Below are 19,504 nucleotides of genomic sequence, written 5' to 3'. Positions count from 1 at the left end.
TATATTACGATTTTGATTATAAACTGCAGTTTACAAGAGTGTAAATTATTTGGAACGGACAGAAATGACTATTTCGAAAACGTGTTCGAAGATTTGAATAAAGTTAATTTTAAAATGTTATGTATGGATCGTTTTTAAACATTTTTTTTTGACCTTAAAATATTGGCAGTTTTATTTTTATATTAAATTTTAATGACTTTTCAAAAGAAATGTTCAAAACAGAAATTGTTTGATTTTGGATTGTAATATTTAAAAATGTTTTTTGAATAAGTGTTAAATTTGCTTATAATAGTTATTTTACATAGATTCCCTGTAAAAACTAGTGAAAAAATCTTACATTAACAGGCTTTCATTGTTTTGGCAGCGGTTGACCTTTCTGGAAAATAACCCATATGCAATTTCTAAAAACGTGCCTCTTGGCGTGACTAATCGATTTTATGAATTTCGAAAACTTTTAAAATAACAAATGGATTGGATCCAGACAACATGTAATTCTGTATATAATTTTTCCATCTTTGACTTCTCGCCAACATTTACACTCAAGATGCTGATTGGTGTGGTGATTTTCGCTCTTCTTGGCATGGCAAGCGCTTTGCAGGGTAGGCCAACACCTACAAGGGGTCCAGGATCGAGAAAATAACAATCCAGATTGCTTTCCAAGCAAGTCACAGCGATGACAAATTAATAAAGAAATAAATGAAATGAAAGTTTCAGATCAGATCACAAACAATGTAGTTAATGGCATTTTTCGGGAATATACTGCGGATCGTAAGCTCTTGAACTAAATAAAATATTCCAGGAGTAAAGCACACGACAGAGCATATGGGAGGAATGAAATAATTGCCGATACTTAATTAGCCCTAATTGTCTAGGCTAATGAAGTACTTAAATAGACATACTGAAACAAAGGCTTTTTTAAGTTTAATATGGATAGGAATGGAAAGTATTATCCAAATTACTTTCTACTTTCTGAAGAAAAATAGCTTCAAGGTTTTCAGTATGAATATAACTTGACCAGGAAGTTGTGCTTTTTTGCATACATCATTGAAAAGACCGATAATTCATTTAGAAATTCAATTTTCTTCGAAACAAATATGTCTTTTCCCAGATGCGAGAAATTAAAGTTTAACAGTTTTAAAAAACATATCTCCAACAGCACGATTGATAAAAAAATAAGTATTTTCAATTTTATTAGTTTTCATTCTTGATTTTTTGTCTCGACTTCAATGACAATACAACATTAACTGGTAACTGGTTGATGACTTTGGCCCAAAATGTTGGTTTTTAGTTTCTTGGTTGCTTTCCATTTCCATTTTATTTATTTTAAATGATTTTTATTTGTTTTCTTTGCTTGCAGCACCAACAATATCGTTATCTATATATTTATAGATGTATATACAAAATGCACAACTAGATTTCGCTTTTCAGAATTCAAAATTCAAATGTTCCGTACTCTAATGCCACACTAAATGCTAAAGTTCTGATTTTCTTGTATGCGTAATTATAATCGTAGTTATTGTAGAGCAAAGGGGAAAAAATATTAAAATATCTTTTCGCATTTGGCGTGAACAAATCTTTGAGTTTGCGTCTCATTAAATTATTGTACAATTAAGATTTAAGTAGATTTTTTGGGTTGTTTTTGTGTAAATGTACATCCTTTGCTTGGTTTTTTTTTTTTTTAATTTTTGTATTTTACTTTTAAAAGTAATCACTGTTTAGCCTCCGTTCTTTGACATTAAGTTGGTTGTGTTGCTTGTTTGTTTTGGGCAAGGCAGGAGCAGGACTTGCCGGACTCGGGAGAAGTGGCTTATTACTTGGTGCTGGTGCTAATGCTGGCAGCGGTCTCGCTATTACTGCACTGCTCAATGACGCTGTTACCTTCCGCCTCACTGCTGGTGGTAGTGGATGAGCTGCTGTCGTCGTCATCCTCGTCTGCCCCATCGCCATCGCCATCGCCATCCTCATCATCATCCTCGTCATCTTCCTCTTCGTCCTCCTCGTCATCCTCATAGACGATTTCGTTCTCAATAAATCGCATGTCCATGTCCATGCTATCGAAGGAGTCGGTTATGACACTGTCGTCATCAGTCGTGGTCTCGTCCTCTTGCCCAGACGGGTCGTTATCCAGGTCCAGCTCATCGTCGCCATGGCCCTGCTGCTGCTGTGGTGAGGAGCCCTCGCTGCCCGTGTCAAGGTGCATCTCCTGCATCAGCTCCCTGATCAGCTCAGTCTCAATCTCGGTCACTCCCAAGCCCAGATGCCGCTTGTTCACGTCCATCAGCACGTTCTTCAGGTTGCGGGCCAGCAGGCGCAGGTGCTCATCACTGCAGGCACTTGGACTGGTCACATATCGGATGTAGTCCTCTAAATAGTAGCTGTTGAAACTATCACGACTCGGATCTCCGCCAGCGAACTGCTGGTGCGTCAGCAGTAGCTGATTGATCAACCAGTTGCGACCGCCCTTGAGAACTTCGATGGCATCTCGTACGCACTGGCGGCCTAGCTCGAAATTGCGGTACAGCGGGTAGGTGATCATGCGTCGCAAAAAAGACACTAGAACGTCGCGGTAATTGTCGAACTGCTCAAAGTAGCAGTACAGCGGACATAGGATGCTGCGCGTCCAGCCCGACTCACACGTCGGCTCATTGTTGGTCGTTCGCACATCATAGCAAATGGCCAGAAGAATGCTAATAAGCCCGCAGTCGATCTCGTTTTGCTGCAGAATGTCCCACGGCTGCTGCTCATGCGTCTGTTCCCGGCTAATGTTGTGCAGTAGATGCGCCTGCTCTTGCGTCATGGAAGTCTCGTAGATTTTCGGCTTGTAGCGCAGAGGATTCTGGTGACCGGACGGAACCTGTAGCTCCACAAAGTTCATTTTGTACTGTTCGCGCGAGAAGCGCTTCATCTCGTCGACCACCCGCTCCTGGCGCCGTTGGATGGGGCTCATGCGATGTGGCTCCGACACACGACACGTCGCCCTGTCCAGCTGGCGAAAAATCTTGGTTTATATTGTGATTGGGGGGGGACAACCAAAGCAGTAAACTCACCTCACTTGTGTTCGGCGGACCGCTGTATTTGCTGGCGAACCCGTAGCCAAAGTGGTTGGTCAGCTTGTAGGTGCGCTCGTTGCCATCAAGCTGCAGTTGGCACTGATCGGTGATGCGTCTGAGTTTCCACTCCTGGACCAGGGGCTCCTTGTCCGGCAAATGGGCATTGGTGGCGTCGGCCAGCGTGGGCAGGTGCAGGAAGGTGGCAATATAGTCCTTGCGCCCGCTCTTCGGCTTGGCGGCATCTCCTGTGCCACCACCTCCTGCCCCGCCCCCTGATCCTTCCTGAGCACCCGCTGTTTGGGGCAGACAGCGCAGGCAGATCTGGTAGTGGTTCTCCGCCGTGTTGTACTTTATCAGCAGCGTCTTTAGCTCCCGCAGGTCGAAAGTGCGGCGGCTATGGAATCTGTCAGCGAAAGGAAGTGCATATGCGTAATGATATCGCTGGAATTTCGCCAGTTTGGGCGTGTGTCTTGGGCGTTTTGGATTGGAGCCAGTGACTCACTTGTACAGCTTGACGTCTGCGTAGAAGTAAAGATCGTGCGCGTCAACGAATATATCGCAGTTTCTTATGCGATCCACATGCACCGCCTCCGCGCCGCCTTCTCCCGCCAGCCCCACCCCCACCCCCGCTCCAGACCCTTGGCCATGCTCCTCGGCAGCGGAAGAAGAAGCAGCAGCAGCTGCTGCTGCTGCTGGATGGGGCGACCTTAAGGACTGATTCGCTGCAGGCGGGCGGGGTATCAGCAGCGTGCACGAGTTCTCCAGATAACTGTGTGCAACCTGTCCATTTAACATCTTAAAATTTTATTACGTTCTTGCTGATTCTGCTAACTACTGTTTTTTAGTATAATTTTATTTATTTTAATGACCAGTATGACCGACTACTTGAACTAAAAAAACGCCGTAGCCAGCTGCACAGCTAAGTTAAGTTCCGTTACGTCAGATGTGTTGAGTCGGCTACTTTCCCGTCAATTTTAACTATTTTGTAGGGACTTAGTGTAGTTTTTTTTAAATATTTAATAGAAAAATAAATAATGAAAGGGTTACCATGAAAAAAATTTTTAGGGGCAAATGATTTTCATCTAGAAATGTTTTGATGCCCTTTAAGAGTATAAATATTTGGCTTGTTTTTCAACTCTTTGTATTCAATTACGTTGAACCATCGATATCACCCCACCTTACGTCGTAAATCGCAATCGATAACAAGCTCTACCCCACTTTGCTAAGGCGTTAGGACATTGCTCAATCGCTCGCTCCACTTGCTAGTCGCCATTATCGATTTGTGGCAGAGGAAAAATAGAAAATTAAAAAATCGCGTTCCAGCGTTAGGCACCGGTTAGAGAGCGCAAAAAACGCGGCGTTTAATTGTTAAGTGCTTGTGACGTAGAACCAACAACTCTGTACCGTTCAATTTTTTCGTGGAGCTCGCGTAGCAGAATTTTCCCGTTGGAAATATTCTCAATCAATCAATACCTCTCTCTCCCTCGCTCGTCCCATACGTGTGTGTGTGTCTCTCTCTCTCACTTTTTCGTTGTGTGTGTGTGTCGGTGCTGTTTGCTCCTTGGGTGCATAATTAAATTAATCAAGTAAATAAAAGCCAGTGTGCGAGAGCAGGAAGAGCAAACACAACAACAGCTTCATCATGACCATGGCAGGGCAAACGATCAACGACAGGCTGCTTGCCGCCCGTCACAGCCTTGCAGGCCAAGGACTCGCCAAGTCCGTTTGCAAGGCCACCACGGAGGAATGCATTGGCCCGAAGAAGAAGCATTTGGACTGTAAGTGCCCTCTCCCCCATGCTCTCGCTCTCTCAATCCCTCGTTGCGTAAAATCACCGTTAGACTTCCTAGTTAGCACACGGGGAGAAAAACCTATAGCCTTGAATGCTGCATTGGGAAAATGTATCCCTTAATCTCGATATAAAATTTTACAGTAAAACTTCCTGAGCTCGAATAACAGTTAGTGAAAAGACATTTTTTATAAAAGACTCTTTTTTAACTTCAAGAAATTTAGTGCATATATTTTTAACTGCTTATAAGAGTCAAATTCTCAATTCTAAACTTTTAATTTGCACATTATTCGTGGGTGCTTTTCACACATATGACACAAAGTGGCAGTCTATCGAATGGTACTGACTTTTGAGGACGTCTTCTAGTATTAAAAAAACAGTTCTTCATTTTCTATTTAATTATTTTTTTTCGAAAACAAATATCAATTAAACTCTTAAAAATTATTGTGGTTTTGTTGTGTAGTTTTTTAAATTTTAAATTTGGACATTGTTGCATTTAAAGTTTATGAATTGATATTTAAATTGGTCTCTACTTCTAAAACGTTAGAGTTGTAATTGCATATTCTTTTTAATTTCAACACTTTTAAATCACTTTAACTAACTTAACAATATAATGGAAAAACTATTTTTTTATATATTAAAAAATGCCATTTTGTTTGTGGAATTTACCCAGGAATTTACCCTTTTATAAAGAATGGCAATGTGAACCTCTTAGTTTTGCCATTAGTTTCTCCCTGTGCATGCACAATTTTAAAAGTTATTGCAAAAATAAAACAAACACTCATTTAATTGCAACCAGTTCGAGTTTCCTAGCATTCCCACTCCATTTTCATGGGGTTTTTTGATTTCTGAAAACGTAGTCACTGATTACAGTCCACAGAGCTCCACAGTCATCTGCCACCACCCACAATTGCACCTGTGCCTCAGCTGCTGCTGTTTGTGGACTTCGTTTGTCACTGATTTCCCTCCCCTTCTCTTTTTCTCTAGCTCTCTCTCTCTCTCTCTCTCTAATGTTACGTCACTTTCCCACGGCTGCACGTGTGTCTGTAGGAGCTTTGAATGGCTTAAAACGCCTACGAAAGCAGCGATGTTTGTTGTGGCGGTTTCATTGTTTGGTAAATTTATCCACAAGTCTTTTCACTAATGCGCTGGATATGCTTCAACCTTTAGATTTTGCAAAAAAGTCTAATGAGCCAAAGATATTGACATTCTTGTTGAAATCTGGTTTTTTGGCTAGCTTTACTCGCATGGTGACCCGCTTTTATTTTGCTTGACTGCAAGACTTATATGATGAGTCATCAGTAATGACTACGAGTAAATGGGAATAAAATAGGGCGTTACTTGCCACATAAACATATTATTTCATCTGTCCCAGGCCAGCAACCAATGAATTGGCAATGTGTCCACGACTACAAATTTATGAGGTTTAATTTTGTGCCAGATACGTGTTCCATACGTGTCTTATATTTACACTTAAAACATTTAAAATTTCATAAATCAATTCATTCAAAACCGTTCTAAAGTTTTGTGTACATCTCTACACTTAATAGGCCCACTAAGGGTAACAGCCCAGCATGAAATGTATTTGTTTTACCCATTTTCTCTATTTTCTTTTGCTAACGATATTCGGCTTTAAAATAAAACCAGTTGGTAATTCACGGAAAAAAATTATCTAAAGAACTAGAAACCGACCCGAAAGAGCTACGGTCGTTTCAACCAACAACACAAGACGGCAATAATTATTAAAATTAACTTTTAACTGGCTTCCCTTACCAACTGCAGTAGAAGCTGGATTATTAATTATAGTCTGATACAATACTCTGTATATACAATCCAAATTGATAAATTACGTTGAGGGAGATGCAAAAGAGATCTAACAAACCAAAAGAGCTAGAGATTGGATTTGGATCGAAAATGCAAATTCTAGTAATGCTTACGTAGCACATGTCCGTTTTAAAAATTGGGCAGCAAAGCTAACGCCCTCAAAAAGCGAAATGTACCTTACCGTAAGATGTCGCACATCTTAATTGTTTGACGAGCCAATAGAATTACAAGTGGCGCCATCTGTCGAATGCATATTTAATTTCAAGTTGGCCTTTTTTTTAATACCCTTTACTCGAATAGTCAATGAGTATATTGTTTTCGTTGAAAAGAATGTATCAAGTAAAAGGAAGCGTTTCCGATCCCTTTAAGAGTGTATATTATTAATTAGGATCAATAGCCGCTTCAAACTAGCCATTTCCGTCTATTTACCAGTCTGTCTGACCATTTAAAGGAATGCTAGAGATTTGGAAATAAACAAGCAGACTTGAGATTTGTATACACAGCGCAAATTTATTTCAAAAAGCGGCCACCCCCACTCTAATGACATGGCTAGAGGATAGTTATCAACACAAAACTCATTAACTGATATAAAACTCTTCCAAATAAATATACATTTTTGGTAGATAGCACCTAAAACCAGAATATTTTCTGGGGGCATATTTATTTTGAAATTGGTTAGCTGCTTAACGGGTATCTAAAAATCAGGGCAAATGACTATAACCTTCCTTCTTGTTTTATTTTGTATTGAAAGTAAGATGATGCTGAGCCGTATTGCGAGTTGTCCATTCTAAACTTTAATAGTAAATATGATAAGTAAATCTTCAACAGCGTTGACACTGTATTGGCAGACCACTGTGTTTGTTCAAAATTCAATAGCGTGTACCCAACGACCAATCAATTTTCAATATTTTCCGTTTATTGAAATTTGTTATTATTTACGTATGAATGAATCACTGGTCTGGCGCCCGCCAGCTCTTACAAACAAAATGAAGCAAAAGGCCGGGGAACGACTGATCTGGCATGTCCAACGCCCCTCGATTCGTATGCAAATTTTCTGTTCACACTTTCCAACTGAAATGGGAAATCGCTTCGAATGGAACCGCATGATAGTACCCGCAATGGGTTTCAGCGCTTATCATCGGCATTTTTCCCATTTTGAAATGATTCGAGTTAACTTTTTAGCTTGAAAGGCGGTTGCAAAGAGAAGGCGAAGATAAGCCAACAACAACTAAGAGTCGTGACCGATAATAGGCAGCAAAAAACAAGATGATTAAATTTATTGGAAGTTTGCTTATACACCCAGAGAAAAACCTTAAATTAAAATTAAACAATAAAATATTTAATAATAATAATAATAAATACTTTAATGTAGTTATTAACATCTTTTTTATTAACTTATATAATTGGTTTATCTAACAGAATAATTTACCATAATTTTTTCCATACTTAAAAATAAAAATGAAAGTGTAACACACTTTGATTTAAACACAACACCACATCAGTACCGAAAATATTTAATTCAAAGTGAAAATATTCGGTTTTACCATGATTTTTCTCTGGGTGTACAGCTGCGGACAACTTAATACTTATAAATTTACCCTACCTTAATATCGATACATAACCGCCAAGAAAATATTTTTTTTTAATTTTTCTTTTAACGCAAACAAATAGAGTGAATACTTCTTATTTATTTGTGAGTGGTACTTTATTATAATAACGCCTATCTATACATTTTTTTGCAGATTTGGTACACTGCACAAACGAGCCCAATGTATCGATACCTCATCTGGCCAATTTACTTATCGAGCGTTCTCAAAACGCCAACTGGGTTGTTGTCTACAAGTCGCTGATAACTACACATCATCTCATGGCATATGGCAATGAGGTTTGTATTCTTTATCTGTTTTGGTTGTTTGTGTGAAGCTTAGGGGCGTAATACATTGTAGATATTTTATTTTTACTTTCATTGAAGCGTTCGCCATTAGGTAGTCTATTTTGTTTTATTTAATTTAAAGAATGTGAGTAAACTCTATTGCAAGGGTCACGTACGTTACGAGACTCTTTTTTTTTGGTTTCTTTTCTCTTTTTAAAGTTAAATAATTACTGGCGCATCACGCTTTGTTTATGCCCTCTGACCAAGCTTATCGTCGCTTGTTATTTCTTCTTTGCTCCTATGTGATCAGTCCAATCTTGTTGGTATTTATTATGCGACATAAAAAAGTATAGACATGACTTAATTAATGTTAAATTATTCTTAAAGAAATTATTTTTGATATGAGCGTAGCAACGTAGTTTTCTTCATGTCCATAATTGGCAGTTTTTTATCCATAAGTTATGTTCCATACATTACATTTTTTTTTAAATATGTCTAAGATCAAAATTGGTATATACAAAATATCTTTTTATTTTAAAAATATTTAATAATTATTTATTAACTTATTTTCCACGTAGTTAAGAGTTGGACGCCATTTTTGAAATAAAAACTTGTATTTTCCTGTTTGTTTGTCTAAATCAAATTAATGTTTAGCTTTAATGCTCTTGAAACCGATTCTACTGCATTAAGCAGATCGAACTGAAAACTTTTGTTCTACCACTTTTTGGAAAACCGGTTAGTTTAATAGGAAAACTGCTAAAAAAAAAGCTAGAATACTACGGTAATATTAAAGATCGTCGCTCCAAAAACTTTTGATAAAATTTTGTGACTGAATCTGAAATCAGAAGATTTTGGAGTTAAATGTACGATCGTCACTTTATTATTACCTTGTCAAGAGGTGTTTTTGATTGATAATAAGGGCAGAACATCTACAAATCATGTTATATGAGTAAGTGTGTTTAAAACCAAAATCAGAGAAGCGTATTGATTTTCCTATTATTTTACTATTTACCTTCGGAGCGTAAAAATGAATCAGTCGTCCGCTTTTTATAAATTTGAAACCTATCTTGTTTGATTTTTATTTTAAAAATTGTTATTTGTTTTAAATATAATATATTGACATATTATCTTCAATGATTATTCGTTCTGTAGCTTTTATTGTTAAATATTTAGTTTTGACTTTCTCATCAAATTGGCGTTGTTTGCACTTTATGGCATTACTACTATTGATGTTTTATTATTTTTAACTTAAACTATACTATATTAATCTAAAGCTAACTAATTGCCCTTTTCATAATCTTTCCAGCGTTTTATGCAATATCTGGCTTCAAGCAATTCTACATTCAATCTTAGCTCCTTTCTGGACAAAGGAACTGTGCAAGGTACAACGGAATTGCCCCTTTAAATCCCCAAAAATGTTGTCCACACTCATCAACAATTTGATCGAGTGACCATTTAAAAATTTTTACTAATGCTTACATTCTGATCATCCCTCTTTCATCCTCTCTTTTAATTCATGTGAATGCTGCGCGAACGTTTGGCTTTTATTTAATTAACAACAATTTCTAAACAAAAATAACTAATTCCGAAATGCGCCGCTTACTGACCCACATATCCACACAAAACTGCTGGCTAATAATTTAAAAATGCAATTATCCAAACTAAATATTCAAAATCGATCAATATAAACCTTATACAGATGGTGGCATGGGCGTTCCGGGTGGCAGAATGGGTGAGTATAATGCAGAAACTATTAGAAATTGGCTGCAACTTCTTCTTTATTGGGCTATAGTTGTTGTTTTATTTCCTAGTTGTTACTAAAATTCGTTTTAGCTAAAAATACAATCAAAATTAACTAATCAACAGACCAATTGTCTTTAAGTTTCGTATTTGGCACTGCCTTAATTGTGTGTGACCTGTATATGTATATGGAAAACCCTCTCTAATATGTGTCAAATCAACAGGTTACGATATGTCGCCCTTTATTCGGCGCTACGCCAAATATTTGAATGAGAAATCGCTCTCCTATCGAGCCATGGCCTTTGACTTTTGCAAAGTCAAGCGAGGGTAAGTAATGCCACATCGTTTGTAGCTGTGCTCTAATTGATTTGTTTCGTAATCTATCATTTAGTAAAGAGGAGGGCTCACTGCGCAGCATGAACGCGGAAAAACTTCTGAAGACTTTGCCAGTTTTGCAGGCACAATTGGATGCACTTTTGGAGTTCGACTGCCAGTCCAATGATTTGTCCAACGGCATGTCTATAACTCTTTATTGTCTATTTAAACGCCTAACATAAACATGATCCATTTCAGGCGTTATTAATATGAGCTTTATGCTCTTATTTCGCGATCTCATACGTCTGTTTGCTTGCTACAATGATGGTATTATTAATTTGCTTGAGAAATACTTTGATATGAACAAGAAACATGCGCGCGATGCATTGGATCTCTACAAGAAGTTCTTGGTGCGCATGGATCGTGTTGGAGAGTTCCTTAAAGTGGCCGAGGCAAGTACCTAATTTCAATATAATGTTCCAAGATATTCATCCTTTCGTTTTCTGACTTCAGAATGTGGGCATTGATAAGGGCGACATTCCCGACTTGACCAAGGCGCCCAGCTCGTTGCTGGATGCTCTAGAGCAGCATTTGGCCACGTTGGAGGGTCGCAAAGTTTCTGCAGCCAATACGCCCACACAGTCATCGAGGTTTGTTGATTTGGTCTGAGAGTATTTGGGCTTCTTTCCGTAGTAAATGCTTTGTAATTATTCTAACTTCTTTAACTCGAGCTTTAGACTAATTCATCTCTGTTCACTTAATTGGAATCCATTAGAACTGATCGGTAAATAATAGAGTGACGAATGTCAGCTAAAATAGTTATATAGTTGAAATATTACATAGGTATTTAAAACTTGTTTAAATTGTTTCCAAGATTCTCTTGTTTGTAAATTATGTAAAGACTGACAGATATTGTTGTTGATACTGAAAGAGAATCTTATGGATTCGGCCATAGTGGTATTACTCATGTTTTCAAAATTGTAATGGAAATAAGATACGTTTAAATTCTAAAGTTACCTGTTAAAGAAGTTTTATTTTATTCTTTCTTCAGTCGATTATTTCCTTTGTTGAAGATATTATTCTATTATTTTATTTATTTAAATTATTCTTTTATTTCTATGATTTTCCTTGGTTTGTTATCGATGCGTGGCAAAACATTAGCAATCAGCGCAATGTTAAATCCGCTGTCTCTGCACTCTCTTCTACCAGCTCGGCATTTGGTACTGCGGCTGCTTCCAGCAAATTCGACACCACCAATGGCATTGACGAGCAGCTAAAGGCCCAGGTGCTGGCCGAGGAGGAGGCCGCCATGAACCAGTACAAGGTGAGCTGACTAGCCGCATTGGCCAACTAAATAGGTTCGTTTTTAATCGATTTGTCTGCCTGTTTCATTGCTAGTCCAAGGTATCGTCTCCCACCAGCAGCGGTGCTGCTGGCGCTAGCGCTGCACTAACAAATCCATTTCTATCGTCGCCACCAGCCGCACAGGCTGGCCAGCCGATAGTTGATCTGTTCGGTGCCGCGTCGGCGCAGCCCGCTGCTGCTGCAGCAGCCACCAAGGCCTCTGACGATCTGCTGCAGTTGGGAAATCCTTTCGCCGACATGTTTGAAGCCAGCGGCGGCGGCGGCGGAGCTGCCGCTGCAGGAGCCACAGGTGCTGCACTCAATGCCAATAATTTGTGGATGCATAATAATGGTAGCATGTTATAATTTTCATATTATTTCGTCCTAAGTTCTCAAGTAGCGATTATGATTTGAATTACGTTTATTCTGTGCTGTACATAGGTAACAGTCGGTGTGTAAGTGTAGTGATCCTACATGTTTATATTGTCGTATAAGAGCTATGAGGAGCGCACTTATCCGGCGCTCTAGACGCCCCTCACCCTCCTCTGTCTGTCTCTTTACCACTCCGGCCTAGCCGCCTGTTTGCACAAGACTTTCATGCACCATAATCATAATGATGTATTATTTATCAATTTAATTATTTACCTAAGTTATTTCTGTAAGTTTTGATTTATTATGAATTCTTGTCTAATGTATTGTTACTCTTTATTTTTTCATCACTGTTTTTTTCCAACCCGAAACAATAACGACAACAACTACGACAACGATAACGATAACGAAAACAACACCTCGAAAACCAAAACCAAAACCCAAATCGCTAATCTTCCAATACACGCCAACGACCATCGTCCACCGTCCAATGCCCATACAACACCCAACAAAACTGAATACAAAACCACCAACAAATGTCAAAATAAACAAAAACCATAGGTTTCAATGGCGCTTCAGTTTCCTCCGCTGCTGCTACAAATGCATTCGTTTCCGATAGTAATTTCTCATCCGTTTTTGGTAATACGGAACCGGCAGGTAAGTTCCTCCACGACAGACTTCATTCATTCCTAACTGCAAGCTATAATGTAATCCTAAGAAGACTTATTTAAATACTTAATATGCAGTCACTAACCAAACGCTTATTTATTACTAACTATTCTAAATTGCGTGAAAATCGGAGCAGTCCAATTAAAGTTTACTAATTGATTGAAATTATATAAATGCTAAGCCTACTACTTAAATACCACATTTGTTGTGTTTGAATTATGCTGAGATGTATGTGAGCATGGTATAATATACGCCCTTGAAAGCAATTGAAACACCAGGCTAGAAAACGTTTTGTTTACCAGTCTTATATAAATTTTTTGGAGGGTCCTTAAAGTTCCAGCATCACGTTTTGAACAATGCGTGTTGATTATAGAATTAGTTTTCGTTTCCCGTGTTTGTTATTAATATTCGATCATTTAATTTTAATTTTGTATATTTACTTTAATGGTTATCCTGTAAATGTTTGCGTTGAATTTCACACAGCGTCGATGTCGTTGCCAAATCCATTTTTCGATGATATGTCGTTGCCCCAAGTCCCACTCGCAGCTGCATCTGTTGCTGCGCCCTTTGGCAACACTATCAATTTCATGGATCAACAGCTGCAGCCACAACAGCAAGCGGCATTATTTATGCAGCAGCAGCAGCAGCAGCAACAGCAGCAGCAACAGCAATTGCAACTTCAGCAGCATCAGCAACACCGACTGCAAGCGATATTGCCACCTTCCATGTCAGCAACGACAACCGCCGCTCAGTTTCCACCAGGTGAAAATTCGCCGTCCCACGACGAAAATGAAAATCGAATACGAAAACAAAAACAAAACCAAAACCCATTAACCACAAGCATCTGTTCCTCCGCGTGCTTTGTTTCTGTACAAAGCTTGCTTCGTCACTGGCTTGTAGTGCTGCAGCAGACACCGAATTTTCTCTCTCGGCATCCAAGATCCTCTGAGCTTTGTCCTGTGTCACAGATGCTCATCCACACAACCAGAACACGCTTTGCCCACTGTTGTCTGCTCGTGTTTTGTAGCTATTTTGTCCATTTTAAATGTCTAATCGATTATGAAGTCGTTCTGTCATCGACAAAAGAAGCTGCGTTGTTGTCTTTGATATAAGTATTTTGATTTAGTTTTTATACTTTTTGTTTATAACTTTCTTATTAAGACCTTTACAAATTAATTTTTGTGTCTGTTAAATGTGGTAACTTTAAAATAATTTAGTTCTTATATTAATTAATATCGGTAAAAGAATCTATGTATGCAGGAGAAGTGAGTTAAATGTCAGATACTCTATTTTGCTTTTTGAGTCAGAAATTTACCTATAACTTTTCGAAGACGTTTCTTTTGCTGTCTCCATATCTGTTTGCTGTCTCTTAAACAAAAATATATCGTATTTTAACCGATCTAACCATGTTAACCATATACCTAAATTACACTTAACAAGCTAAGATTTCATTAGCAACAAAAATATTTTGCTTTGGGTTGTTTGTGTAAATAATCGTATCATCCTTCATGTGTTTGTAGATAACAACCTGTTATTAGTCCTATGCCAAAACTCATTAGAGATCGAAAAATCCAATTTATTTATATAAACAATGCAAATTCATGTTATTTATTTTGTAAATGTTTTTTTTTCTCTTTTTCTCTCTCTTATGTTCTTATGTACTGAACGTTAAAACCAAAATATCAAAACTAAAAAACAACCTCACATTGTCTCATGTTAATGTTGGTGGCACAAATCCATATTTGAACACTAAAAATCTCTATAAAACGCTAAAAAATATTTGTGTGTTTTATGATTACGCTGGCAAAATGAAAACAAAAAAAAAAAAAAATGAATGAAAAAACATTTGAAACCAATATATAAAATCTCGACGGCAATCAAACTCAACTTTAACTCGACAAACATCAAAAACAAATACCCTGGGCTCATCGGCTTCATTGTTAATGCATATCTACTATATATACATATATCAAATGTGTTTGTCTCTGTGTATAAATGTCTGCTAAAAACGGTGCATTGGCTTTGGCTATCCCTAAACAACCACCACATGGTCTGAAATGTACAAACGTGTGAAAAAGGCTTCGACGCCTTGGGCGATGTTCTCAAGCCGGCCTCAGCCAACAACAACAGCAATCAAATGAACGTTGTCGCCACAGGTTACTCCAGCAGTAGCAGTTCGATCCTAGCGTTACAACAGCAGCAACACCACCAGCAACATCAGCAGCAAATGCACCAGCAGCAACAGCAGCAGCCACCGGCTGGCACTGGGAAGATAATTACCGGCGACTTGGATAGTTCACTAATGTCACTCGTTGATAACTTAAATATAAACAAAACGGCAAGTGCAAAGTGAGTAAATCGAGCCAGTATAATGACGATATATGTATGTGCGTGCGTTCGTTCGAAAGTGAAGCCGAAACAGAATGATGATCGGTATCCATGTTGTCACATCTTCATCAGTTCACTCGCAGTAGATGGTTGAATCGTATCCCGAAAAAGGGTTTAATCCCGATCAAATAAATGTCAATTTGATCAGCCAAGTTCCAACTCCGAACAAACAGCTCCTTTGACGATTCCCTGATCCAATACTAAACCCTCCTGCCATCGCCATCCGAACTGACCTTCCCGTCCATAATAAAGCCATATTCATGTTCCATATGTGTACATAAAGTCCATCCAAAAACTAGTTCGAAATCACGCAGAAATCTGTTTTAGATAGAAAAAGCCCAAAATTCAAAAATGCCGTGTTCATTGACTTCGTCTATATATCATTACTCTCTACCCCATTATTCTCATAGACCCGTGCAATGGAATTCACCTAAAAATACAGCGAAACCAGGTGCTAATTGGACACCCCAACCAATGGCGGCTACTACTGGTGCTGGCTATCGCCCAATGGTGAGTTTTGCATACTCTAACTCTACTCTCTACTGTCTACCGAACTACTCTACTCAATAAACAACCAATACTACTTGAAAGAATCCGAAACAACAAAACTCTACGTTGCCTCGAATTTGTTCGAATTTAACGAGAGACTAAAATGTATAATTCGAATACACTAGAAGTCGTGCCAAAGCAGATAAAACAAATGGAGAGAAAGCAATGCCAGAAAAGAAAACAAAAGACACTTTTTTTTTTTTACTTATGTTAATGCATTGTTTTTCCCTATAATTTTGTATCGATTTAGTGTCACCCAACACTTTAGGCTACACTTCATGTACAGTACACTATATTACCTAGTTTTATGTGAATTTCCTTGTCAAAATTAATATTTGTTTATAAATATTTGCACAATCATCTTTAGTCGCTTGGTTCTTTTGAGTTACAGTTAATCCTTGATCTGTATGAACATTTCCTTAGCTTGCTTACAATTTTCTTGATAAGATTGAAAGTGAATAATCATATCTAATATTCCATCATCTCCAAAGTACCCTTTGAATTTCTTAATGTTGTAACATTTGTTATTTAATAATTGTAAACTGAAAGGGAAATAAAGTTAAGACGGGTTGTAAGTCATGCCTTGATTTCGTCCAGATTTTCATACACCCCACTTATTCACGACAGAATCAGAGCAAAGTGCACCAGAACACAAGTACTAGGGCTATGTTAAGTGGCACGTCTAGGCGAGCGGGTCTTATAACTAAGTCTATACACACCAACACACGCAGTCCAATTTGACAAATCACATATTTCATTTTATATTTTATATTTTTATTTTGTATTATTTTAATTTTTATTTTGCATTTTAACTAAGTATATATAAACTATCAACTACTTTCTTTTCTTTATTTTATGTTTGCTTTATATCTCAACTATCCCAACGCATACCGCAAAATCGAAAATCGAAAATCGAAAATCGTTAACCGAATCAAACCAAATTGAATCACAACTAAATATATATTGAAACCAATCAAACAAACAACAACAAACGAATCACGTATGGCAACTCACGCTCCGCCTGTGTTAATGCTGTCTGTGTGTGTGTGTATGTGTGTTTGTGAATATCAATATATATTCTATCAATATGCCAATATATATATATCAATATGCAAAACGTAGGCACATGGCATGACCGTAAGTCCTGCGCCAATCACAATCAGTCATCCGTATATACATGCTAGTTATCCTGTAATGCCAAATTATATGCAGGTAAGATGAAGCCGAATCCAACAAAAATAAACAAAAAACCATGACAACAAAATGAAAAAATACAAATAAATACTCTATAGTTTTGGTTTTAAACTGAGTTGCCGTTCTTCCTCAAAACTAACTACCGATTTTGTTTGTAATCTTTTAATTTATATTTATTTTTATTAGCCTTTCATTTCGATTGTGTTTAAAAATCTATCATCTTCAGCACTGTAACCTATAAATGCGAACTATACGCCAGTAAAAATTCTTCTAACCTTAAGTGAAGCCAGCCAACTATCCTTTTTTTTTTTGGTAATGGGCCACAAGCGCGTGTTCTATATGCCCCTCCTCTATGGTTCTCGCCTCCAAATTATATCGCATTATTATCTTGCACTTATGTTAGTTTCTATTGGTTTAAATTATAATGATAATTTAGTAGGCGATTTACTTTTTCACTTGTCTGTAGACCTCACTTCTTTCCGTACGATTCCATGTAGCAATGTTTTCCAAGCTCACGGTGGCCCCTCCTATAAGCTCAACCGACACCTGTTTCCTGACACTGATTTTGTAGCATTGCGTCTGTCATAGCAGTTAATAAGTACATATTGAATTTCCAGTGCATGAATTTCAACTGAACCGACACTGTACGCCCGGTTTTAATGCTTATTTCATCAACTCTTGTAGGGAATGCCGGTGATGGGCCAGCCAAGTATGATGGGGCAGTCAGCAGCCCCTTTGACTGGGGCGCAACCGACGATGATGGCGGCGCCGCACAGTAATGCGACGGGCATCATGCAACCCATCCAGCCAACGCAGAACGGCGCCAATAAAGGCGTCCCACTCGACCCGTTTGGTGCGTTATAAGCGGTCCCCAAGGAGCTCATGCGTGCAACCCCACTCACTTACTCAGTTTAAGCGCTCTAACCTCATAGACAGCAAGCAAACATTAAATCACTCTCTCACAGACACAAATGTGTAATAAAATATTAAACAAAACAATTATTATATATACGTATATATATATATACATGTGCAAGTGAAAATTAAGAACTTGAAATTGCATTATATAACACGTTTACACTATGCTACAGAAACAATATATAAAGTTTATGGAAACAGCAGCAGCAAATGCAAACACAAATGAAACAAAAGCAGAAGCAGAAGCAGATAAGAAAATTATATTATAATGTTGAACATTGAGCAAACACGAAAACAAATGCTATATACATACTTATATATATATATATATAAATATATATATTTATATTATTACTATTTAAATGAAAAAAACAAATAAGTTTGACTATTTATATGTATACACCAATTTATATACTATGCTTAAACGAATGAAGAAATGCAGAAAGCAAAAACGAAACAATTTCCATAAATAGCTAAAGGAAAGTAACCTATGTGAAATATACCTATGAACTCTAAGATAAGTGTATACAAAACCTGTAGTTGTGTCCTACGCCAATCACTAAACACACGTTGAATTATCTAGTGGAACTATATGTTAACTGTCTCAAAGCAGAAGAAAGATTAAACATGAAACTGGTTCAGAAATGATATTTCAGTCCAAGTGTTTGCACAGCTTAACGTAATAATTTGCAATATTTAAATCCGTCTATCAATGTTTTTTTCTGTTATTTTTAGCCAACTCTGGTGGCTAAATACCTATTATATATTTTAAATTGTTATTAAGCAAATTATGATTTGTTAAAAGGAAAATATTTGTAAATGCATTCCAAACTAGCTTCAATTTTGTCCAAATTTAATTTGCGAGGAAAAAAACATTTGTAATAACTAAGTATTATTTAACAACAAATTCAAACAACGTTGGTGTATAGTGTGCTGATAATATGTTTAAATTCTAGATAACAACCGCAACGTTTATTTAATATGTGTTATACTTTAGTGCGTACGTTGTGTTAGACATTTATTTAATTGCTTCTGAGCATTCGATACGAAACTGACATCATATACGTAGTTCATTACGAGAATGTGTACATAAAGCATAAGAAGTGTATGTAGAAGTTTTCCTACAGCCCGGTACGCTGAACTATGTTTAAATAAAATTTATATAATTTATACACAATATTTATTTCTGCGTTAATTGTTAATTTTGTGCGGCACTCAACCTTTATTGCCAAAATCCAACAAATTAATTGACTTCCAAATCGTTTATCAAGTCCAACCCACCACCCCCTTCAGTGTGTAACTTATTGATGGTGTAAAGGTTTCTGCAACAAGCTTCACATCCATGCAAACTGCTTAGAATTTTGCGGCTTTAATCCTTTGAATAGCAATAACCATAAGCAAAACCTGTCATCCTACTACCATTGCCCTTGAAAATTAAACACAGAAGAAGAAAAGTATGCTATATTTTTGCACCAGTCACAA

At 37.6% G+C, this 19,504-nt stretch overlaps 2 protein-coding genes across 18 annotated transcripts; one reads left to right on the top strand and one right to left on the bottom strand.

Annotated features, from left to right (window-relative positions):
• Positions 1–1,161: 1,161 nt before the first annotated feature.
• LOC108141193 (protein SHQ1 homolog) lies at positions 1,162–3,946 on the bottom strand. Its single transcript, XM_017264437.2, has 3 exons — positions 3,553–3,946; positions 3,048–3,453; positions 1,162–2,986 (listed from the first exon to the last, which is right to left on the bottom strand). The coding sequence occupies exons 1-3, from the start codon at positions 3,843–3,845 to the stop codon at positions 1,811–1,813; spliced, it is 1,875 nt and encodes a 624-aa protein (XP_017119926.1). The 5' UTR covers positions 3,846–3,946; the 3' UTR covers positions 1,162–1,810.
• A 346-nt stretch (positions 3,947–4,292) lies between these two features.
• On the top strand, positions 4,293–19,201 carry LOC108141087 (phosphatidylinositol-binding clathrin assembly protein LAP). Of its 17 annotated transcripts, none has more exons than XM_017264276.2 (16): positions 4,293–4,828; positions 8,406–8,548; positions 9,843–9,918; positions 10,236–10,268; positions 10,501–10,603; positions 10,668–10,789; positions 10,850–11,043; positions 11,105–11,241; positions 11,801–11,915; positions 11,990–12,245; positions 12,866–12,961; positions 13,457–13,735; positions 15,052–15,322; positions 15,772–15,871; positions 17,033–17,122; positions 17,789–19,201. In XM_017264276.2, exons 1-16 carry the CDS (start codon positions 4,693–4,695, stop codon positions 17,966–17,968), a joined length of 2,331 nt encoding a protein of 776 aa, XP_017119765.1. In that variant the 5' UTR covers positions 4,293–4,692; the 3' UTR covers positions 17,969–19,201. The 17 variants fall into 17 exon arrangements, with proteins under 17 accessions (XP_017119765.1, XP_017119762.1, XP_017119761.1 ...); XM_017264273.2 differs by having other exon boundaries at positions 11,990–12,287; XM_017264272.2 differs by having other exon boundaries at positions 11,753–11,915.
• The last annotated feature ends 303 nt before the right edge of the window (positions 19,202–19,504 follow it).

This window comes from Drosophila elegans, unplaced genomic scaffold (assembly GCF_018152505.1).
Source record: "Drosophila elegans isolate 14027-0461.03 unplaced genomic scaffold, ASM1815250v1 contig_476, whole genome shotgun sequence".
In the NCBI taxonomy this organism is placed as follows: Eukaryota; Metazoa; Arthropoda; class Insecta; order Diptera; family Drosophilidae; genus Drosophila; species Drosophila elegans.
Note: the sequence above shows the minus strand (reverse complement) of the source record. Positions and strands in the feature narration are given on the sequence as shown.